We start from the raw sequence: 24,910 nt of genomic DNA, 5'->3' as shown, positions 1-24,910 counted from the left end.
AAAAATTCTGAGCCTCTCTAGATGGCAAAGATGTGAAAATGAAAAGCTGCTCTCTCAGTAATGTGTGCTCTAAGGTAAAGGCCGAGAGTGTGACCACAGGACTCAGTTAGAAACTCAGAAAGACCAAAGGTCCAAGTACACAGTCACACAAAGGACCTTCTTAGGAATTAAGGGTGTTCCCCACAGATCTTCTCAAACCAGAGAACCTCTGGGAAGCTTAAGGGCATTGTCCCTCAGCCAACACAGCAGGAGGCCAAGGCACAAGACAGTTTATCTTAAAAATATCTGGGGCCGGCCCTGTGGCCGAGTGGTTAAGTTCGCATGCCCAGCTTTGGCGGTCCAGGGTTTTGTAGGTTCGGATGCTGGACATGGGCATGGCACAACTCGTCAGGTCCTGTTGTTCCTACATGCCACAACTAGAAGGACCCACAACTAAAAACATACAACTATGTACTGGGGGGCTTTGGGGAGAAAAAGGAAAAATAAAATCTTTAAAAAAAAAATTCTGTGGACATGGCTTTTGCCTAATGGAGTGAGCCACAGGGAAATGCACCTGAGGTCTACAAAGTTCCTGAGAAATTGTTTCAGTAGAAACACTGCTAGCTTGGACTGCAAGGGCCAGAGATATTACAAAGCAAAAGGAGGTTCTCAGCCCCCCGCCATCTCAGCCCTTCCACAGGCAGTAGAAAGCAGGCTGATAAACCTGCTCAGCTGTAAACACGGGCTACCTTTCATGAGAAAGGAGGGAAGAACCAAGAACCCAGAGGGTGGAGCTTGAGCCACAGAAGATTATTCCAAACCTTGAAACCTACTTAAGGAACTCCCATCATTTGCCAGGATGGATTTCAGAACAGCTTTGGAACAGTGACTCCTTTTTACCTCCCGTTTCCCCTGTTTTGAACCAGAACATCTATAGCTATTATCTTATGCCTGCTCCATCACTGTATGTTGGCAGGGCTGGGGGCAGATACTTGTCCCACTAGTTTCACAGGTCCACAGATGGAGAGGAATTGTGCCCCAGCAGCTGGACTTAATAGACTACATCCGAGTGCTCCATCCACACCTGAGCCTGATTTAACTTTGAGATAATGCCATAATGGAATGAGACTTTGGGAATCTTAGGTTGGGGTGAATGTATTTTGCACGTGGGAGGGACAGTGGGGACCAAAGTGAACAGGCCCTAGGGTGACTCCTCAGTGATTCCTACCTCCTGGTACTCATGCCTCTGTGTAATCCCCTCTGCATGAGTGTGGGCAGGACCTGTAGCTTGGTTCTAACCAACAGAATATGGCAAAGGTGACAGGACGTCACTTCCGCTGTTGTGTTATATGGCAAAGGTGATGGATGTTACTCTCATAGTTCTATTATATGATATGGCAACAGTAATGGGATATCCATGATTATGTCATGATATATACATAAGACTCCAAGCAGAGTAGCTCGCATTCTTCTTGAAAAGGAAGAGGAAGGAAGAAGGAAGCTGCAAGGAAATTTATTCTGCCAACAGCTTAATGAGCTTGGAAGTGGATTCCTTCCCAGTCAAGCCTCCAGATGGCAATGCAGCCCAGTTGATCTGATTGCAGCCTTGTGAGACCTCGAGCAGAGGACCCAGTTAAGTCATGCCTAGCCTCTGGAGTCAGAGAAACTGTGAGATAATAAATGTGTGTTCTTTAAAGCCATTAAATTTGTGGTAATTTGTTACGCAACAATAGAAAACAAATATAAAGATTCTCAATAGGTGATGGATTACGTGATTATAGCAAACTCTTAGACTAGTGCCTTCTTGGGCACAGCTTTTTTCATTGAAATTTTAACATTATGGGTAACCGTAGTAGCACCCAATCAATTGGATAGCTGCTTGTAAATGATCAAAGCACTGATAAACGGCTTTATCACTAGAGTTGACAATATAATGCTTACATTTAAAATTACATGAGAAAATGATAAAAACTATAGGATTTGACAGTGCCCCCAAACAAACCTACAGCTTCCATCTTAGTGCCCCAATTTTTGTAAGATGCTAAATGAGAGATAAAATTAAATCTTTCAAGTTCCAAGCGTGTGTGGGAGTCACAGAGAGCCACATGCTTTTTCTTTAGATTTAGAAGGATTATTTTCAGTTAGGTCACCCCTGCCAGGAAAGAAGAGCTGGGGTAAATAAGGCATTCCTGAGAATATCATCTCCCTTTATATAGAATTTTCTAGTTATCAAAGCACTGCCATCCTCATTTGAGGATTCAGCTGTCAGGAGTTCAGAGCAGGCTACTCAGTGGGAAACCAACAGGAGCCTGGAGCTGAGGGTTTGCTGTGTGACCTCAAATATGATCAGCTCAGGGAGCAGTGAGGCCATCCTGGAGATGGAGTGAGCCGTGCACTTTGGAACATTCACTTGTTTGCTTCTTCGTGTATACTTTCATTGACATTGCCTTTTTAAATATTCTGCCTAATTCACTTGAGAAGGCTGTGTGAATTACCCACATAATGAAAGACTCTGCAAAGGGCTCTGAGCACTTTACAACTAGAAAACAAAGTCACATGGCAGGAATGATAAGAAATCGTAGTGAGGCGGGCATTTAAATGATCTGCCTGTTAGTTTCTCAAGTGAGTGCTAGTCCCTAGGCTAAATCTAAGCGTTCTAAATGCTTCAATCAGAAGCGTCTCTTACACTTAAACACATCTGACGTCTGACATTACCTTGCTCTGTGACCATGGGAAAAGTCACTTTACCTACCTGGGTCTCAGTTGCACCTAGTCCTGTTAGAAAAAGCAGGACTAGGTAAGAAGGAAGTGATTTTTTTTCTGACTTAGCATCCTTTATGTATGCGACAATTTTTCATGCCCAGACACATCCTTATCATCAGGGGGCATGGTGGTGTGCTGGTTACAAGTGTGGGTTTTTGAGTGAGATAGGTTTGGATTTGAATCCTGGGCCTCTTCTAGTTATAGCTGTGGGGCCTTCAGCAAGTTCTTTAACCTGGCAAAGCCTTGTTTTCCTCACCTAAAAGATGGAGTAAATACCACCCCTTGAAAAGTTGATATGAGGGCTGAGAGAGAGAGTGTATCAGTCAGTTGTCCAATAATGCTGCATAACACGCCACCCCCACACTCAGCATCATACAACGAGCCTGGGGCTGGGACAACTGCTTCAAGCTGTAGGGATGCTGGTGGGCTGGGGTGATTCTGCTCTAATCACCGAGCTCTCCAAGGCATGTTCCCCTTATGGTGATGGCAGAAGCATAAGGAGAAATCTCAGCTGTACATTTCATGCCTTTGCTCACAGGACCTCATCAACCAAAGCAAGTCACAAGGCTAAGTCCAAACTCAAGGGGTAAGGAAGTACTCAGGCCCTCCAGTAGGCTGTAGCAGAAGGAGAGAAGAACTGAATTTAAAAATTCAGTCCACCACCAATAGTATATGTGAAGCACCTATGCAACACAGGCACTGCTTGGTCAGAGCCACGAGTGATCACTGACCTCTCTGATTACATGTGTGGCTTTTTTCTGCCAACCTTCTCTAAGCCAATCAATCTTTCTTGTGCCACCTGAAGCAAACTAGAAAATTTCTTCTGCTCAAAAATACCACCACTCCACTCATCTGTCTGATACTGTAATATAAGTTTCTCTCCTTGGAATTATTATTGTCTTTTTCCTGTGGTTCTCCTATCAAAAGCAAATACTTTGGGAGAGGGGAGCACACAAAGTAATCACCAAGCCTTTAGGGAAGAGGGGAATGGGAGCAGAGAAAGGGTAAGGAGCCACCAAATGCTGCTGGTCTATGCTATTAGATCTGGGTTCAATCTAGACATTGTGTGAGTCTGAACAAATCAATGTACCATGCTGAGTCAAGGTTTCTTCAACAACCGGGTTAAAACTATTCAACGGTTGTTATGAGAATGCCACAAAATAATGACTATTAAAGATTTTGTATTCTGTAAACACTACCAATGTTGGCTAACAATATTCTGGAGTTTCATCAGGCCTGTTTCCTGGAATATTTCAGCAAAAACTGCAATGACTATAGATTTGATGCCTGCTTTGCCTCAATCTGGTACCTGCTCTGGGAAGAGAGATGGGATAAACAAGCAAGGTGAGGTGGTCACAGAACTCCAGCATATATCCCGTCACTGCATGGGATCTGTTCTCTCTCGTCCCAGGAGTTATAGGAGGAGACCAGAGTCACTGCAGGAATGCTGGCCAAGGCCTTTTGAGCTGTGAGAGGCGGCATTCAGAAACAGACCTAACCATCAATTAGTCATAAATTACTTTCCCATACAACCTATTACTGAAAATTGCTTTAAAATGGCACATGCTGTTTGTGTTTACCTTGGTCTTGAGGCTGGCTGAAGATACCGAGCTCTTGAGAGGGAGTGACCAAGAGCGTTCATTCATGGCAGTGTCCCAGTTTTATTTGGAAACCTAGCCCCCTTCCAAATGTCAGGATCATGGAATATGAAAGTCCAGCTATTTTCTCCTTGTTCCAGTGAGTTGCAGATGTGGGATCCACTTATCTGTGATTACAGAACTGTCATACTGGGTGCTAGGATGAGCCAGCCACGAGGCCTGGAGAAGATGAGTGGGTAATAGCCTGCCCTCCTCAAAATGGAAGAAGGGTGAGTACCTGCTGTGATAACTTTCCTGTGATGATCCCTCCACCCGGAAAACATAAGCCTGTTTTCTGGAGTAAAAATTAGGCCATTTGAGCTTAAAGTTGCTCACATTTTGAAAGGAAATGTTAAGGTAGCTTAAGTGAGACACTAGTAAAAGTAGAAAGGTGGTACTTATGAGTGGTTGGTGTCAATTCTTACTCTCAGAGGTGGGTGTGGGTGGGTGGGGGTATGAGGCCTGCCAAATACCAACCTCACTGATACAATGGAAAACTGCTTTTCAGAAGTTTCCAGATTTGATTGGATCATAGAAATGAAGATATATAATAAATCTGGCTTTGGTTTTGACTTCATCCACTCCTTTGGAACAAAAGTTACCCTGCCCAAATCTCCTGAATTTAGACAAGTGAGAGAATTTGAGGCTAGTGCAATGTTTTTCTTCCACAGTGTCTGTGGCAGTGGAAAGGTTGAGAAGGTCTATTGAAAATGGAAGGAGGGGTTCCAGAAAGCAATGGGCCCTAAGAGAGCTGTGAGAGTCCAAGTGTGTTTTGTTGCTCCAGGTGGGAGAGTCCTTGATATCGACCCTGATATCAATTTTCCCACATTAAACCCAGCATATATGGGGTTAAAATCAAAACACTCATTCCCTGCTTACTCTATGGCTTCCTGGCTCCAGAATCCACTATCCTCCACGGAGACAGACACCACCAAGGACAAGCACCTGGATTATCTCCTCCCCACAAAGAGATATAGGCTGGCGGGGAAGCTGCTGACCAGCAAGGTCACGGGCTCCCTCCTCTCTGCAAGTAGTCTCAAGGCCAAAGACAGGCTGGTAAAAAATCTCCGACCAGCAAGGCCATATGCTCCCCCTCCCCTACCTAAAACCCCAAATAAAAACCCTTCCTTTTAGCTTTTCAGGGAGTTTGGGATTTCAGCATTAGCTGCCCTCTCTCCTTGCTCAGCGCTGTGCAAAAATAAAATTCCTACTTTCTTCCACCACACCCAGTGTCAGAGATTGGCTTGCTGCGCAATGGGTGAGCGAACTCACTTCAGGTTTGGTATCATCCTCACGGGTTTGGCAAGTATAGAACTATCAGAGAGAACTTTAGCAAAGGATTAACAACCAGCTTTCCAGTGAGAGCCTTCGTTCCAACCAACTTAATGGACATTGAAAAGACAAAGGTCTTTTCAAGTGGTGTTTTTGACAAAAGGTTTTAAAATATAGGTAATCCGCCCAACAGGTTTCATTTTATAATTACGTTTTCCTTTTCGAAAAAATTAACAATCTTTATAACACACATACTGTTCCTTCTGTAAGAAGGTTTGTGTCTTCCTTAAATGTCTTTTGACAATTGTAGAGTTGGAAGGACTCCCTGAATCTCAAGTGTTCATAGACCAATTTAACTGATATGTCCCCAAAAGTGCAGGATTGCATATCTAATCAATACATCAGCACACTTTAAGCTGGGTCTGACCTTTACATGCATCAATTCGTTTCATAATAGAACAGTCTCTTGATCTGAGACACCTCTTGATCTGCGTCCTCCATGCATGGGGGTTTATCCAATAGCAAACACCTGCTTGTGGCTTACAAAAGCCCCCTCACGGCCCAGTCCCACCTGTTTGTCCTCTCAACTCCCCAAACTTGTTCCTGCACCAGGGTCTCTGCACTGGTTCTTTGTTTGCCTGTGAACTTCTCTCCGTCCTGGAACTTCTCCTGGCTCCCTTGTCACCTTCTCAGAAGGACTCCTCTCAACGGCTCCGAATAGCTTCCCTACACCCTCAATTGCTTTATATTATTATGATGTTTTATTTTCTTCATCACATTTATTGCTACTGTAGCTATGTTGTTACTTATTTAAAAGATCATTCCAGCTCCCCAGACAGGGACCTGGCACTTCTTGTTCACATGGGCATCCTCCTCACCCAGAACAACGCTGGACAGAGTGAGTACTCAATAAATACATGAATGAATGAGTGAAATTCACGCAAAACTTTGTGTGTCCTGGGGTTTAAAGGTATAGATCTCAGAATTGGCTCTGAGTTAACAAAACCCCAGACATCCAGGAGAAAATAAACTCTGAGGAATAACCGCAACAATAACACCACCATCATTCTCAACAAGGACAACATTAGGTCCTACTTACCTAGCACCTGCCAGCTTGTTTGATCTTTTATCTTTTAGGTCTGGTAAGACTGCTGTAACCCTAGGAAGGTTTTTCGTATAAGCATTGAAGCATAACCGGAGAACTTATAAAATACATAGCGAAATAATGAGGAAACGAATCAAAATCATGCTATCAATATTTTTATAAGAGGATAAGTGATGGTGTCACAACACATTTTATAACCATCACGACACTTTTGTGTCTACCGTTTTGTTTGTGTACATATACTTTTTTAAAGGTGTTTATGGTTGAAGCAGCCAAGAAACCTTGATATATTCAACCTATGATTTTCTTAAAGTATTTGGGAAATTTTGACTAATATTTAAATGTATAACAATTTGATAGAATTAATTTAATAGTAGGTATTGGTATTTTTCTAAAAAATTACTTAACAGATCTGTAATTTTATCATGTTATTAAACTAAGTACAAATAGTAGAACGTATTCTTCTCCACACACCAAACCTCCTCGGACAACTAGGATCCAGCCGTACAAGCTTGCAAGGGAAATACTAGCACCCTCATTTTACAGGTAAGGAAACGTCTGTTCACAAAAGTAAATGGGTGATTTATCTAAAGCCATGCAGTTTGTAACTGGCAGATTTTGGACTTAGATTCCAGCGTGCTGACTTCTCGGGGCTCCTGTTTCCATTTCTGAAGTGCCCAGCCAGGGGAACATCAGGCCACCGAATTTCATGTTGTAAGAAAGATGCTTCTATGCTCGACATTACATTTTAGTAGAAACAGATCTAAGAGGAGGAGGAGTTAAACCACATGGACTTAAGAGGATAAGAAAATAGTGGGGAATCTATGAGCTTTGAGAGGGAACCCAGTGGAAAACATCAAGATGAAAATAAAAGCAGAAGCCACTCAGCCCAGCTGCAGGTCAGTGTGAGGCTTTCATGCTACAAGCCACAAAACAGGCACGGGAGCCAGAAGAGTCATGAGAGGGCAGCTCAGCTCTCGGGATTGCTGGGAGTTCCATTCTGCTAAGAGCATGACGACCACCTGATACACAGTTTGAACTCCGTGATAACTCTCGGAAGGTGGAGTCAGAACTAAAAGAAACTGTTCCTCTAGACTTAACTCAGTGATGTGGAAATGAGAAGGAACCTTGGGAGAAACTGTTACCTTGAGTCAAAAGGAGACAATGCCAGAAAATGTCAGATAGCTGCCCTGTATTTTAGGAGGAAAATTCCAAAATTATTCAAGGAAAAGGTGAATCCCATGGAAATTCCATGGACTTAGAAGGATGACATGGCTATAAGAACTTAAATCCTGAATGCAAAATTGTGACTCATGAAAAGAGAGAAAGGGTATAAATGTACAGAGTAATTCAGGCGGACTCATTCTTCAACGAGCTTTCAACACAAACTGTCATGGGGAGAAAACAAAACAACAGCACACGTCCTCAAGCACGGGGCAGCCAGACCTGAGGATTTACCTCTTTTGACTTTTGTGAGTAGAGTGGCTTTTAATGCAATGGTTAGGGGCAGGAGATACACTAAGAAGAGAAAACCTCAGCTTTGGAAAATTATGAAATACTAAAGACCAGAAAGCTGAAGTAAACCCACTCAGGGCCAGTTTTACTTTGGTCTTCTCTGTGAATCTTAAAACTTGAAAGGTTGAAAAGAAGATTGTTAGAAAGGATTTTAAGGTTAACTTAGAAAAGGGGATGGTGAGTAAGAATGTAGGCATTCTAAATGACTTCAAAACTTTTGGCTCAGAGCAATTATATTACGACAGTAAAAGGGATGGAACACTACATTCAATTATCTTTGAAACAATTGTAGAGGATGACCAGCAATCTGGAGAAGACAAAACTCTCTAAGAAAAAAAAACCCACCCAAAATACCAAAAAAAGATAGGTAATATGTGAGGAGCAAATGGGAGAAGCCACGGATAACCAAATTTGATGTCAGCCCTAAGACTGTGGTTTTCAAAATTTTTGGTCTCAAGAACCTTTTAAAATTATTGAGGATCACAAAAGACTTTGGTTTATGTTATATCTATCAATATTTACCGTATTTGAAATTAAGACAGAGAAACACTTAAAACATAAAAATACAAAGCACACGATCCATTAGGCATCAGACCAATTATGTTAACATACATCACGTAACTTCTGGGAAACTCCACTGTACACTTGGGAGAGAAAGAGAGTGAAAAAGGCAAAAGATGCCTTAAAATTATTGTGAAAAGAGTTTTGATCTTGCAGACTCCCAGAAAGAGTCTGAGGGACCCCCAGGGGTTCCGGACTACACTTTGAGATCTGCTGCAAGAAAACTTTTCAGCATGCACCCAAGAAGACATGAACATGGATGTTCATGACAATATTATTTACAATAGCAAATACTCGGCAACATCCCTTAGTAGAGAAATGGATAAACTGTAAAAAAAAAACCAAAAACAAAAAACAACCCTATAATTTTTAAATAAACTCATTTTCTGTATATCAAAATGAATTTATCTTAAAACAATGTTAAGTAAAAAAAGCAAATTAGAGAACACTACAGTATACAGTATGACAATACTTAATAAAATTCAAGTACGCCAATAATACTATTTAATATTATTTCTTTAGCTCTACATGGAAATAAAAAATAAATTTGAAGCAAATATTAAGAAATGCTATTTGTTCACTTGAGGTAGAAGCTATAAAGACTTTAAAAATTATCCTCTGTATTTTTTTAAGGCTTTTCAAATGATTTCTGGGCTGTTAACAAAGAGAAAGTGTGATCACTATGCTCTAGTTTCAGTCCACCTAAAACAGTGGTTCTTAAAGTCAGTCCTCCACCTTCAGCAGCATGAGCATCATCTGAGAGCTTGTTAGACATCAAATCATTGGACCCACCCCAGACCGACTGAATCAGGATCTCTAGGGTAGAGCCCAGGAATCTGGGTTAGAACAAGCTCCCCGGGAGATTCTGCTGAAAGCCCAAGTTTGAGAACCACCGGGCAAGAACAAATGCGACCATTCAACCCGCCCTCTACAAAAATGCATCTAATTCAGCAGGAATTTTGGTAATATTGCTTATGATGTTCTTGTGGACAAAATGACGTTAGGTACAAAAAGAAGTTTCTCAAAGATATTTGTCAAATGATTTACAGGGATCCTCCCCCAACCTTTAGGCATTCAGGTTATCTCGGTTTGCCTACACTTCTTACACTTCTTTGGCTTGGGTACCTGGACTTTAACTTACGACACAAGTCCAAGCTAACCCGTGGCTTCTGGTTACATTTCTGAGATCTTGGAATTCTTGGCCAGTAAACTTGTATTGATTAGACCTTATGTAGACAAATTCCTTTATAATTACCTAAATTAAGGTTCTCAAAGTGTGCTTCCTGGAGTAGCACATGAGCATCACCTGGGAACTTATTAGAAATGCAAATTCTTGGGCCCCATCCCCGTCCTGCTGAGTCAGAGACTCTGGGGATGGGTCCAGCAATCTTTGTTTTATCAAGCCCTCCAGGAGATTCTGACAGACTGTAGTTTGAGAAACACTGATCTAAATAAATCTACATAGAAGAGGTGTGTCCTGGTAAGCATGGCAGGCAATTTAGAGAAGCTTCTGAATCGGCACAGCTGGAATCCTAACCAATCAGAGAAAAAGAGGATTGGTTGCAATGGCTCATTTCCACTCAGCACTAGCCTGCCTGCAGCTTACTGACAAATACTGAAGCAGCAGCACTTTGTCCCAACATAAGGCACTATACACGGCTTCCATTTATTGCTTTTATGTCGTGTTCTCCTTTCTCATTTTTCTTTGTTTGCTTTAAAGGACAACTTGACCAAATTAGAACTGTTGGTTCTACTTGACTTAAATAACTTTGCCAAAATGGCTTTAAATCTGCACAAATCTATCCACTCCTTTCTGTCACTTCGTTCACAGCTCTTATTTGAAGGAGTGTTCTGATTTCTGAGATATATTCTGCACGGTTCACGATACGTCATTCCCAAGTGACTTGGAAGATGTCTCCAGAGAAGGCAGTTCCCAAAAGTGGGATCATCCAAAGCACATGGCATCCCTGGCCTCTTGAAGCTTTTACTTCCCTTATTCTAAGAGGCTGGTGGACTTGGCAGGATTCTTTCGGACCATCAATGTTGTCCAACAGCTGCCAACAGCGCTAACTGCGCTCACAGGATTTGGAGAGAGAGAGGATCAACCTGAAAGAGTCTGGTGAGAGTAGGACGTACAGATTTCTTGGGTACTCTTTCTGGGAAAAACTCAACCTAGCTGATTATAGTTTTGTCTCTTCTTGTTTGTTTTTATTTTTTTCTCGCAGGCAAAACTATGCCTGGAGTCTCATTTGCAGAAATCCAGGGCTGGATCTATACTTGAGATGTATTTTCCAGTCACCAGCCAGTTAGCATTTAAGTGTCTATAACAAATACTTTGATTTCATACAAACTGGATGCTCACACATTTGATACCAGGGCTAAAAAGCCCATAAAGTGAGTAAGAGGATCACGGGCTCAGGAGCTCAGCCATTAGGAAACCTTGCTCCAACTCTCAGTGGGGCTGATAAATTCTGTCCGACAGGATAACAAGCCAGCTCATCCCAGAGACGAAAGAAATGAGCTAGAAAGTCCTCTTAAGTCCCACGTCCACTGAGCCTGGTGGATTAATTGCTGAGAGAGGAGCTGCTTCTTTCACTGCCAGCTAGTACCTTCTAGGAAATGGACAACTGAAAAACCATTGTGAAATAAACAACACATGATACTCTGTCCTTACCCGACAACAAACACTCTAACAGGAGAACACACGTCCTGGGCCTTTAGTTAGGATATTACACTAAGACTCTGCCTCCTTCTAGAATTTTCCTAAGCCAACGATACCTGCACTCAAAGGTAAGAAAATAAGCCCTAGTTTAACTTGACCATTTTTCCTTCACCAGGATGATCACAACAGAGGGCTTTTCTGGGCACATGTACATCCCATTTTTCTGGGTTTTATAAAATATTGGGATATGAGAAAAACAATGAAACTAAAAGGAAAATTCATTCCAATCCTAACTTCTTTTCAGATATGGCCCAACCTATTATCTGGTCGTTGGTGAAGAATTAACCTTCTGTTAGGGAGAAAATTGTGTTCAATAGTAAGATATTGCCTAATATTAACCAGTAGAATTGGTTAATGGGTCAGTTTCTATTAAATATCAATCAACACCTGTTTCAAATGAGAAGTTCCTTTTGCCCCTAAAGATTTATCTTCTCAAATATCCATCTTTTGAGTATTTTACATTTTAGCTGGCCTGAAAAGTTTCAAAATCCTATCAGAAAATCAAATTCAGAAGATGGAGGATTAGAAGACTCTGCATTGATCTTTGGGCAGAATAGACCCCGCATGTTCAAGATCAGAATAGAACGACCAAGACTGTGACAAAATCACCGTTCGAATGTAGTCAGCTCGGATGACACCTTATAAACATTTCCCATAACTTACCAGCTATGCTTCTCTGCATCCTTTTACAAATGTATCCACTTTTGTTTTGCCCATTATTTAAACACAATGTATTCGATATTTACATTAACATGGAGTAAGGCAGTCCTGTAGCTCAGCTGTCTACTAATATAATGAGCAAGTGATAGAGGATAGAATCTGATCTGCTGGACAACAGGATGACAAACTTCAGTGATGTCTAAGGAAGCTTTTGGGCAATTGCTTGATGGTCTATGGAATTCTTATTCTGAGATGCAGAAGGAAACTGTAATGGCTGGATTTTCTTTGCAGTAACTTGACATATCTGAAATTTACCATGTCTGATTTCTGCTTTAACACAATTATTTTCATGAACATTCCTTGTCAAAAATCTACTGGCCATTTGTCTAGGGTAAATTACACCCTTTTCTAGGACTCAAATGATTACTTTTATTTGAAATAGCTCTTAGACTATGAAGACAAATGGGAATATATGTATACTTATATATATTTGACTACATATAAAACATGTAATATGTGTGTATATGTATATATGTATGCACATATGTGTGTACACATATACCTAAAATCATTTATGTTGTTAAAATCTGTTAGCAGTAAACTTTATATAAAAATTTGAACATTCTGATGGCAAATGTGAAACAAAAGGTTGTCTAATATAATGTTTAATCAGAGGTTATTGCCAATATGTACCAGAAGGGGTGGATAATATTCTTCAGTATAAAGACTAGCAAACATCATTAAAAGTAGAAACAAAAATTTCCTATTTTGTGATTGCATGTTATATGTCTGATTTAAAAAAATCTCACATCTGAGAGCTGAGATTCCTTTTCATGTGCTACAATTTACAGTAAGTGGTGAACATTACAATCACTGAAGAATAATTGTGGATAATCTCCGGATATTTAAAAGCAAATAATTATTTAGGCATTTGACAGCTTCCCTGTAAAGATCGTACGCTGTACCAGATGAGAACATGCTTCTCAAGCACTGTAAAGACAGAGCCTCACCATACCTTCATGGGAGCCAGCTGGATGGGTGTGATGCATGAAGGGTCCACCATGGGCTTCGGCCTGTTGGCTGTGTCTGCCAACAGGCTGTGCCACTGCTGGGGGAGGCCGGTGAATTTCTGTTCTTGTGGATCAAACCCAGTATGAACCCTGTGTTCAAAGTTAGATGGGCCAGATATTTCAATCTTTTTCTTTTTCTTTCCAAACATGATGCAAAAACCTGGGAAATGCAAACAGAAAAGAGGGAGCTGTTTATATCTTGCCAGCAGAAGACCACAGGAAAATTATTAATTCATTCACAGTCATATCTTTTCAGTTATTCCTCTACATACCAACTACAAAATATGAAAGTTGGATTTTCAGTGTGTGTAGATAATTTCACTCAAAACTTTTTGTTCTCTCCTTGCACTTGCCATGTGGACTATAGTTCCCTGCCCCATAGATTTTGGACTTGGCCATGTGATCTGCTTTGACCAATGGACTGTGGATGGAAGAGACAGTGTACCAGTTCTGGGTGGAGGTTTTTGGAAGCACTGTGTTTCCACTTTCCCTCTGGTGCTCCTGCCACTTGGCGTGAAGATCTCTCTGGAAGGTGATACTCTCTGAGCCTAGGTCCTGGACGGAGAGATGCATGAAGCACACACAAATCTGACCTCCAGTCTGGAGCAAAGCCCGAGTGAGACACAGCTGAGCCACAGGTCACTCGTGAGTAAGAAATAAATGTTTGTAATTAAACCACTAAGACTTTGCCCTTGTTTGTTAGGTGGTATTACGAAAGCAAAACCTGACTAGCAGGCAGGGAGAAGCATCTCAAAATTTGGTGAGCACTTTAAACCTACAACATTTGTGTGGAAAAATACAATATGTGTATACATGAAAAATGAGGTTCATAATTATATTTACCACATAAACTTATTAGGACGAAACAAGTAAACATTTGTAAAGCACTTAGAAAGTCACCTGGCACAAAGTGTGTGCTGCAAGAATTAAATATACCTCTGGACAAATACACAAGAAACTTGACTGGTGTTGCCTGCAGAGAAGCTCACTCAGGGGACAGGACATGGAGGAAGACCCACTTTTTCACTGTATATTACATTTAGAATTTTGTACAATGTATTCTACCTGTTTGAAACAATGTAGTTTTCCTAGTTAAAATATCCTGCGACTGAGAAACCTCTAGAAAACATGTACAATAGGCTCTGTGTGCCTTGTGGTATGGACAACATGTAAGATAACCTGGGTTTGAATCCCAGATAAGTCACCTATTTGCTTTGATCTTAGGTAACTGCTTTTCTGTCTCCGAATTTATTGTGCACAAGACATCACGATCATTTGGGGAATCCTGACAAAACTGTTGCCAGCACTATAAAAGATGACGTTTTGGCTTCAGTGTTGCTTTGTTGGGGAAGCCTTATCTCAGCCTTGAATAGGTGGGGTATACACTCCTACAGCTCCATGTACATACTCTTCACAGCATTCATCCACTTGCTGTCAACTAATTAGGTGTAACGGTGTGGCTGGTGTCTGTTTTCTCTACTAGAATGTAAGACCCATGAGGGGAAGAGATGCTGCCTGCTTGTTCATTACTGTTTGCCAGTGTCTGGCCTTTCGTTAAGCTCAAAATATTTGCTGACGGACTAAAATCACCCAGAACAGTCTACATTTACTCAGTGAATTGCACCTTGGATCAGAGCTCCATAAGTGTTAAACTCTCCTCTTGCTGTGCTTCCTCCTGTCCCTTCATCTTCCATTAAAATGTCAGTTTCTTCTTTTAACCACTTATCCTTTATCAGCAAGCAGGATCTTCCTGTTGCCTTCCAGTTTTCTCAAGCTCCTATTCACCCTCACCCTGCACTGGAAAGCCTTAGTGTGTCTGGGCAGCTATAACAAAATACCAAAGACCAGGTGGTTTATAAACAACAGATATTTATTTCTTACAGTTCTGGAAGCCGGAAGTCTGAGATCAAGGGGCCGGCAGATTCAGCGTCTGGTGAGGACCTGCTTCCTAGATGGCCATCATTTTGCTGTAACCTCACAGGGAGGAAGGAATAAGGGAGCTCTCTCAGGCTTCTTCTTGTAAGGGCACTGATCCCATTCACGAGGGCTCCACCTGCATGAGCTAACCAACTCCCAAAGGCCCCACCTCCTAATACCATCACCTTGGGGCACAGGATTTCAACATGTGATTTTTGAGGAACACATTCAGACCACGACACTGGTCTGATATATCATCTCTGGATAGTGATTAGCTCCTTCACAGCCTTTTAACTCCCCAGACGCTGTCAAAATCCATTCTCCCATCCATCCTGGGAGATATTGCAGACCAATTTGGAAAACTAATATACGGTGATAATGAAAAACTAATAAAAGATGATAAGGGCTCAAAATACCTTGATGTGTTGTCTCTCCTGGAAACAATTATAATTTAAAAAAATCTTTAAGTACATAATTACAAGTAGATTAATAAATAAAGGTCAACTGATTCTAAACATTGGAGTGCACCTTAAGCCAAAGTGTAAAAAAGTAAAGGAACCCAGGTACGGTGGACTGTTGCAGGAATGGCCCTCAATGTTTCACGCCTCCAGTGTCCATGCCCTCGGGTGGCCCTCTCGCACACTGACTCTGGACCTGGATATGTAATTTTCTGTGGCCAATGGGACAACAGAAACCATGACACAAGCATGAAATGTGCTTGCACACTGAGGCTTGCTCTCTTGCTGCTCTTGGAACTTGTAGCCCAGCATAAGAAGAAGGCCAGGCTATCCTAGTGGAGGATGACAGACCATGCAGCCCAGACACACATAAGTCCAGCCAACAACCAGCCAACCCCCGGAAGCAGAGCCACTTAGTTGACCAGCAGCTATCCACTAGGTAGGATCAGTCAGAAGAAAACACCCAGCTGAGCTGGACCTAAAGCGCCCAACTATAGAATCAGGGCACAAATAAATGGCTGTTGATTTAAGTCCCTATATTTTGGAGTAGACTGTTGCACAGAAAAATAATAGCAGAGACCTGATTATCATCCCATACCTTGCATCTTCAGATGCCCATCATTTTTCTCTATTTTAGCTGTTTCAAAGTCTCAAGTAACAATGTCCAATCTGGGTAACTATATTAGCCGTTACATAATTGTTGACAAGTGTTCTATCTCTGAATCTTGATTCTGGTGCTATCTGGTTGTTTGAGGGCCTGGAATGTTTTCAGTGGCCATGATATTATACCAAATAAGTAAGTGGCTCTATATACCATCTCTCAGTATTATTCAGTGAGAATAAAAATACATTTGAAAATATAATTTGGTCATGTGTTGGCTAAGACCACTTGACATTTTAATAAACTTAATGACCATTTTTTAAAAATAAGGTAGCAATTATTTTAGAAAAATCATTTGAGAAGAGTTCTTTTACATGCATTCATACTTGAACAAGCACTGAAAACGCTAGGTAAAATATTTTTAGAATCAAAATAGAAATGTCTTACTATTCCCTCCCTGATTGTGAACTTCTCAATGGTTGGTATGCCACTCAAGTGAGAGTACAAAAAAGAAAATGTCAATGAACTAATACTGTTCTTGTTTTTAAACAAGACAGTTGTGGAGAGGAGACCCAGGGCTGAGTTAACCTACCTACACTGCATCCTGTGATACAAATGTAATGTAAGAGGTAATAAATTATAGTTCTACATGACTAGTAAGTTTGAGTTAAAGAGGTGTAGAGGAAGCAAGTTAAAAGGAAAATAAAAAACAACTTTAAAATCCAAAGGCACTGCCCCTGGGAAGCTCACACTTGACTAAATGCAGAGAGAGAACCTCCATGGCATGTAGTGACAGTCCATTCGTGCTGGCCATTACTCTGATAGTAATGATGAATCCCACACTCAGGTGAAAGAGAGACAAAGTCCTAGTGTTCCAATGATTCTGGCTACCACAGGTGACTTTGCTGGTATTTGATATAATGGTGGCATAGCTTTCAGCATCACAACAACATGCAGCCGCCACAGTACGACAATTGACAGATGGGTGGTGTGGTTCCCTGACCAGGAAACGAACTCTGGCTGCAGCAGTGTGTGCTGAATCTTAACCACTAGACTACCAGGGCTGGCTGGAAGAAATCTACATCCCCAGTCTCCAAGGCAATGCTTTGGCATCTCCATTGTCATCTCAGCCCTCAACCTGCTTTCAGGGACACCGTTGGTCTTACCTTTGCAGGACGTCCTGCTTTAAGCAAAAGCCTAGTCTAAAAGCTTCTGGGTGTGGCCATCTCCCAGTGCAGGTCTCTATTAGCTGGGATAATGAGCAGAGATTCAATGAAGGGCTGGCAAGCAAAAAGAGCACCTGGAACCATTTGTATCATGCCATTTGGTGTGGTGGCACAGCACTGCACTAGGGGCCAGAAAATGCTACTGAGACTATACTCATATAGGACTAAGTGTATGCCAGACACTGTTCTATATGTGTACACTCACTTATTCTCTTCACAATAATTTATGTTGTAAGGAATATTACTATTCTCATTATACAGATAAGGAAATTGAAGTCCAGGGAGATTAATGAATGTGCTCAAGTTCACCTAAGTAGGAAGAAGCTAAAATGGGATTGAAACCAGGCAGTCCACATCCTGAGAACAGGCCTGTACACACTCCTCTACAATCACTGCCTTAAATACTAGTCCCACCTCCACTATGTGGAATGCCCTGGAGCCCTGGCAGCGTCCCTGAGATGGCGTATCCTCCTCTCTAAATGGAGATAACTCCATTTGCCTAGCTTCTGGAATAGTTAGGAAAACTAAGTAAGAAAGTATTGGAAGAAACCCTTCGAAAGTAACATCAGCACTAACAGTACCAGCTAACTGAAGTGAATATTTCCTGGAATCAGACATTGTCTAGTGTGATAGCCATTCTCTTATATTCTGAGACTTTGTGAGGGACCACCTTTATTTTACAAGTGTGGGGAATGAAGTTTTGGGAGGTCAAATGACTTGATTTCCCAAGGTGGCATGGTTAACAAGTGGCAGAAATGCACTCAAATCGAAGTCTACTTAACCCCAGACCCAGCTCTTAAAGGCTGCGCCTGACTGCCTGATTGCAAAGTGCCACTGCAGTATTGTATGTGATTTCTTTCACTTAAAGTGAATTTTAGGCAAAACTAATAATCGTGTACCTGGAAACAGCCTGGGGTGTGTAGGCAAGTTGTGGGGTTGGGGTGGGGGGGGCTCCCAAACTCTGTGTGACAAAACTCTGTGTGACATCACAGAGCAGCAGGGAATTTGGGATGAGCCACAACAGAAACACACATCACCTTGCAAGAGGTAAGCTCTTTAAAAAAATAAAGTATTATTCTAAAGAAGCCATTACAAAAAGAAGAGAAAGACGAGAAACTTTGGGAAAAACAAAAACTGGAATAGAAAGAAAAACATAGCCATAATATAATTCTTAGCTCATCAGTAAGCAATGAAAAAAATCACAAAGTATAAAGTCCATTTATTGAAATAACCAAAAGTAGCAAAAAAAATTATATTGGGAAAATAGAAAAGGTGTGAAGATTGTGTACTAAAGCTAAATGCTATCTACTAAAGCAGAAAATGAAAAGATGGAGACATCTAAAATTGATACAACTGCATACATATATTTTTGGGCATATGTCAAAAACTGGGGGAAAAAAAAAAAGGCCAAAACCAAAGAGATGTCATTGTGGCCTCTGGGAAGCAGAACTTGGAATTATGATGGGGTAGATCAGAGAAACGTTGGACTTACACTTTTTTGTAAATCATATGTGGTATATTTCTTTCCTAAAATATTTTTAAACCAACTGAAAATAGACACTTGGTAAAATTAACATGTATCAGTATATATTCAAATAAAACTTTAAAAATCTATCCTGTGGGTTAATGTTCAGAAAAAGAGATTGATTTACCTGGGTAGCAGAGTAAAAAGAGGGCTACCAACCATCATTTTGAGATCATATCTAGAGTAGCCGTCACAAATGATTGAAGAAGATGTTACCCCTCGGGAAATACACCAGATGACAACTTGGGCTTTCAAATGGTGCCAGCCCATTTAAATTGTCTTCTTGCCTGAGAAATGGTAGTTCATACAGACTGAGTCTTCATTGAGGTATTTCAATCATGAGTAGATTTCTAATCTTGGGCCCGTGTAATACCCTTGTTTCTATTGTTCTATATAACTTGCTAAAGTTTTTGAGTTTGGCAAAACCTATCTAATTCTGTGGTAGCCATATCCCCTGAAAGTGGTGCACAGCTTGCAAGAAATATCTTCTCTGATTGTTGAACTACACATTTACAATTGGTTGAGCACATGGAGACATGGAAAGAAATCGTGTATGACCGATAAGACATAAATGAATGTCCCCTATTTCCAGCCTCTCTAGCCTGTGTCATAGCTTATAGGTCCTTGGCTTATGGTATAAGCATTGTATTAGTCAGGGTTCTCCAGAGAAAGAGAACCAGCAGGATATATATAGGTAGATTTATAAGGGGAGATTTATTATAGGAATTGGCTCATACAGTTATAGAGCTGAGAAGTCCCATGATCTACTGTCAGCAAGCTGGGGAACCAGGAAAGCTAGAGGTGTAATTCACTTGGAGTCCACAGGCCTGAGAACCAGGGGCTGATGGTGTAAGTCCTGGTTCGAGTCAGAAAACATGAGAACCAAGAGCATCAATGTCAGAGGGCAGAAGACGATGTCTTAGCTCAAGCAAGGAGAGAAAGAACTAACCATTCCTCTGTCTTTTTGTTCTATTTGGGCCCTCAAGGGATGGGATAATGCCCACCCACATTGAGGAGGGCCATCTGCTTTATTCAGTTCACCAATTCAAATGTTAATCTCTTCCAGAAACACCCATGCAGGCGTATCCAGAAAGAATATTTACCACCTATCTGGACATCCCTTAGACAGTCAAACTGACACATAATATTAACCATCACAAGCATGTCAGTGAGAATTTATAAGGACATTCTTCTTGTTTACATAGAAAATGAAGTGACCTTGCCTGTAGATTTTAAAACTCTACCTGAATGCAAGCATGCTTACTGGCCCAGAAAATTGCCACTAACACTTTTTATTCTCCTGAATATTTTTGGCTCAGAAACTCAGTTTCAGGGCTATGAATTCCATTTTTAACTTTCTTGCTCAAAGTCTAACTTGTTATATAAATACCGGGTAATTTTATTTTATTTTTTTTTACAACTTCTGTATTTTTTATTAATTTGTAGAGCTGGAATAATCAGTAAGAATAGTGGTATACTGATGGGAAATATCTGTAGTTTTCAAAATGATGGTATGCTCACAATGGGTTTTGAATGGAGTTTGGGCCATAGGATACAAATTCACGAGGTATTCGTTTTCTAGTGTATTCAAAATTATTAAAATTATATTTGAGATACATGTACAACATGGATTAAATTTGAAGATATTATGGTAAGTGAAATAAGCCACACAAAAAAGGACAAACATTCTATGATTCCACTTACTTGAGGTACCTAAAGTAGTCAAATTCATAGGGGCAGAAAGCAGAATGTTGGTTGCCAGGGGCTGGGAGGAGGGGAGAATGGGTACTTGCTGTTTAACGGGTACAGAGTTTTAGTTTGGGAAGATGAAAAGGTTCTGAAGATGGAAGATGTTCTGAAGTCAACAATGTGACTGTACAATCATGTGCCGCATAACAAAGTTTCAGTCGATGACAGATCACATGTACGACGGTGGTCCCATAAGATTAGTACCATATAGCCTAGGTGTGTAGTAGGCTATACCATGTAGGTTAGTATAAGTGCACTCTATGATGTTTGCACAACAACAAAATTGCCTAATGATGCATTTCTCAGAATGTATCCCTGTCATTAAGTGACACACAATTGTATTTAATACCACTGAAGTGCACACTTAAAAATGGTTAAAATGGTGAATTTTAATGTTATGTACATTTTACAATCATCATCATAATAACAGACAATGGTGTGGATGTGCTCCAAGAGCTCTGACCTGCATAGGAGGAAGCAGTTAGCAGAGAGGGGCCATGTTGAAGATGGGGTAGGACAGGGACAAGATGAGCAGAGCTGGAGCAAACCTATCAGATAATCATTTTGCTCACATCCCCCTTCATCATCTCAAAGGCTGTTGGTCTAAGAGAGCTGAACGCTGACCCTGGGCACAGACAACTATTCAGGGGTACGCTTGCAAGCCCTACAGGTGAAGTGAGGAGTCTGTGTAATTACTGGACTACAAAGGTTTTCAGCCAGACAGACAGCTGGATACTTAGAGTAAGAATTTTACAATGATGTCTTTAATGTACATCTCAGGAGTGATTCTTTTCTCATTGACTCCCTCCTGAAGAGATTTTTCTTTTCTGAGCCTCAGATCTATTTTGAAGAACTTGGTAAATGTAATAATGGATATTTAAGTACTTCAGAAATACCTACTTGTGTTCAGATAATTTAGGTTTAATGACTGGCCGGTCACTGGGAGAAGAAAGATGACTGTTGAGAAACTGTATTGCAAGAGGGGATGGTACCAACCACACCATCCCCCTGTTGAGATGTCATTGCTCAGATATGCAATTGTCATAGCATTAGAATCAGGAACAAAACTTTTAGTTATGTTGCTTTTAGGTAAAATATAACATAGATCACACATTTGGGATTCAGAAGAAAATATTAAAACTTGGGATGGGTTCATAATATAACCTAAAAATAAAGTTTTTTTCTAAGAAAAATTATCGTTATTGTGTCCAAAAAGATGTAAATGACATAGTTCCCTTTCCTCGTATTCTTTAATTGCAGTCTCCTGGACGTCCCCCATGGGACAGTCACTGTGTTCCACCAGGTGTTTCCCACTCCAGAAAAACTGCTTCAAAGCATGTTGGGTCAGTAAAACAGATTATTCTTGTACCTGGTCCTCATTTGTACTGCACAGACACTCGAGATCCAGTTGCTCCATGCTCTGCGCCTGCTTCTCTGACCTGAGCCCTAAGCCAACTACACCTGCCTTCTCAACAGCTGGAGCCCCCTTTCTTCCTTTGTGGATCTGACTCTGGCTTTCAACTTCTATCCTTTGGATTTGAACTCAGCTTTCATACCCGACTCCTTGTTTTTATGTGTCCTTCTCTACTGGGTGACTCTCCAAGGCCCTTCCCCCTGATCCAATTGTTTCGATCTCACCTATCTGCCGGTTCCTTCTCATCTAAGCTTTTTGATTCCGTCCTAATTCTAGAACCTGTGGCTGCAGTTAGAGCTGACTCCACATTGTCTAGACCCTCAACATTGCAAGACCATTCTAGTCTAACTCACCACTCCATCCTGGCTTCAACATATCCATCTCATTTTTCTGCCTCTCAACACCCAGGACTCCCAAAAGGCATGCTTTGAGGAAAACATATTTAAATTCTAATCATTTTCACACTGTCCAGAGTGATAACATAATGTAAAAACAGTAACAAGAAAATCATGGTTTTGGGCCAGCCCTGTGGCATAGTGCTTAAGTTCGTGTGCTCTGATTCTGCAGTCTGGGGTTTGCGAGTTCAGATCCTGGGCACAGACTTACACACTGCTCATCAGGCCATGCTGTGGCAGTGACCCACATACGAAATAGAGGAAGACTGGCACAGATGTTAGCTCAGCAACAATCCTCCTCAAGCAAAAAAAAAAAAAAAGAAAGAAAGAAGAAGATTGGCAACAGATATTAACTCAGGGCCAATCTTCCTCACCAAAAAACAGAAAGAAAATCATGGTTTGTAGAATGGCACCAAAAAATTTTAGAGTAAGCACTCAAAAAATTTGCAGAAAAATTGTGTTAAATGTTATAGTCAAAAGCTACTATTTCAGTATAGTCTTATCCTATACTACAAGTTTACTTTCTCCTTATGCCAATGACCTCAAATATGGAGACACAGCCCAGAACCCTCTCCTAAGCTCCAGATTTATGCATCCAAATCTTCTCTTGGATTCTTCCCACTCTTGACACTTAGCATCAACAAATCTTAAGTCACGGTCTTCCTACTTGTTCAACCTGTTCCTTCTCTAGTTATCTCAATTCTAGCATGTAGCTCCATGTTGCATCAAATTGCTGAAGCCAATTCTTGGAATCCACTTTGACTTCCCCTTCGCTACCATCCTGCACATTCAATCATCACCAATTCCTGTCCATTCCACTCCCTAAATGCCCACTACATCTGCACATCTCTCTGAATTCCCACTGCATTAGTTTTCTATTTCTGCTGTAACAAATTACCACAAACCTAGCAGCTGAGATAACACAAATTCAATATCTTACAGTTCTGGAGGTCAAAAGTCTGAAATGGGTCTCACTGGCTGAAAACCAAGGTGTCAGCAGGGCTGTGTCCCTTTCTGGGGCTCTAAAGGGGAACCCATTTCCTTGGCCTCCTGCATTCCTTAGCTCTTGGACCCTTCCTCCGTATTCAAAGCCAGCAACACTGCATCTCTCTCTGACTGGGCTTCCTCACACACAGCTCAGCCTGACTCTTCTTCTGTCTCGCTTTTCCACTTTTCAGGCCCCTTGTGATTACAGTGGGCCCATCTGGATAACCTCCTGTTTCAAGGTCCGTTTATTAGCATCCCTAATTCTACCTGCAACCCAAATTCCCCATTGCAATGTAAGCTAACATTCTGACAGGTTTCAGGAGTTAGGACTTTGACAACTCGGGTGGGAGGGGGACATTATTCTGCCTACCACACCCACTGTCACTGCCAATGTCCGTGCCACCAGCATCCTCTCCTAGACTACTGCCAAGGCTTTTAGCTAAACTGCACTTCACCAAGCTTGCTCCCTTCCAAGCAGCCCTCCACCGTGCAGGCAGAGCAATCTTTCTAAACATAAATCTGATTGCAGGGCGCTCGCTCTCTCTCAAGCTTTTCCTATGACTTCTCACTGACTTTAAAAACAAAACCAAACTCCTTATCGCAGCTCACAGGGCTCCTGGTCCACCCCTTGCATACCTGTCTAGCTGCATAAATCCCTCTCCCCTTCATTAAGCCTTACGGTCCTTAGGCACCTCCATTGTCTTAAAGGCCCCCTGCCTCCTCCAATTTCTGCCTCCTCCCACCCCAGCACCTCCCCCTTCATCTCACCCCTTTCCCTAGGTCTCCCTTCTGGTCTCAGATCAAACACCACTTCCCCAGGGAGGCCACTTTTGAACCCCAGAATCCCTCTATTTTCATGTTCTCCACAGCTCTGGTATAACTATTACGCCACAGAAAAAGACTATTCCAAATTACAGAAGTAGTGTAGGAACACAAGCTGTTCAAACAATAAAGAAGCAGAGAGAAGAAAAGCTCAAAGTCAACTGCCACACCTGTTCCCACCGCAAAACCCCAAACCTGGACCTTTTTCTATTGGCTTATGCCGCCCCTGCACACAACCTGAATTTCCATATATAAATATGACAACACTATGTACACTTTTGTGGGTTTGCTTTTTGTGTCATTTAATGTATTTTGGCCTTTATGTTAAAAAAAAAAAAAAAGAAAGAAAAGCAAGACTCGGCTAGCTTTCCATATCAGTACACATATCGACACTTGCTTTTTTTTTTTAAGTCTCCATAGCATTTTATAAAATGGAATGCAATGCAATTCTTCTATTGATTCCTTTATTGATTAACATTTAAGAGGGTTTTTTGGGGCTCTTAAAAACAACACTCCAGTGGGAATCCTGGTG

At 41.3% G+C, this 24,910-nt stretch overlaps 1 protein-coding gene across 13 annotated transcripts in view; it reads right to left on the bottom strand.

The window, feature by feature from the left end:
* The window catches only part of PAK5 (p21 (RAC1) activated kinase 5), a 308,972-nt gene that overhangs the window by 108,752 nt on the left and 175,310 nt on the right, over positions 1-24,910 (bottom strand). For all 13 annotated transcript variants that reach the window (XR_011530723.1, XR_011530720.1, XR_011530718.1 and 10 more), the window contains one exon: positions 13,230-13,444. Coding sequence is in view for 6 of the 13 variants with exons in the window: in XM_070587857.1 (XP_070443958.1) it covers positions 13,230-13,433 (204 nt within the window). In the remaining 7 variants the exon portion in view is untranslated. The remainder of the gene's footprint in view (positions 1-13,229; positions 13,445-24,910) is intronic.

This window comes from Equus przewalskii, chromosome 21 (genome assembly GCF_037783145.1).
Source record: "Equus przewalskii isolate Varuska chromosome 21, EquPr2, whole genome shotgun sequence".
NCBI lineage: Eukaryota > Metazoa > Chordata > Mammalia > Perissodactyla > Equidae > Equus > Equus przewalskii.
This window is presented reverse-complemented; position numbering and strand designations above follow the sequence as displayed.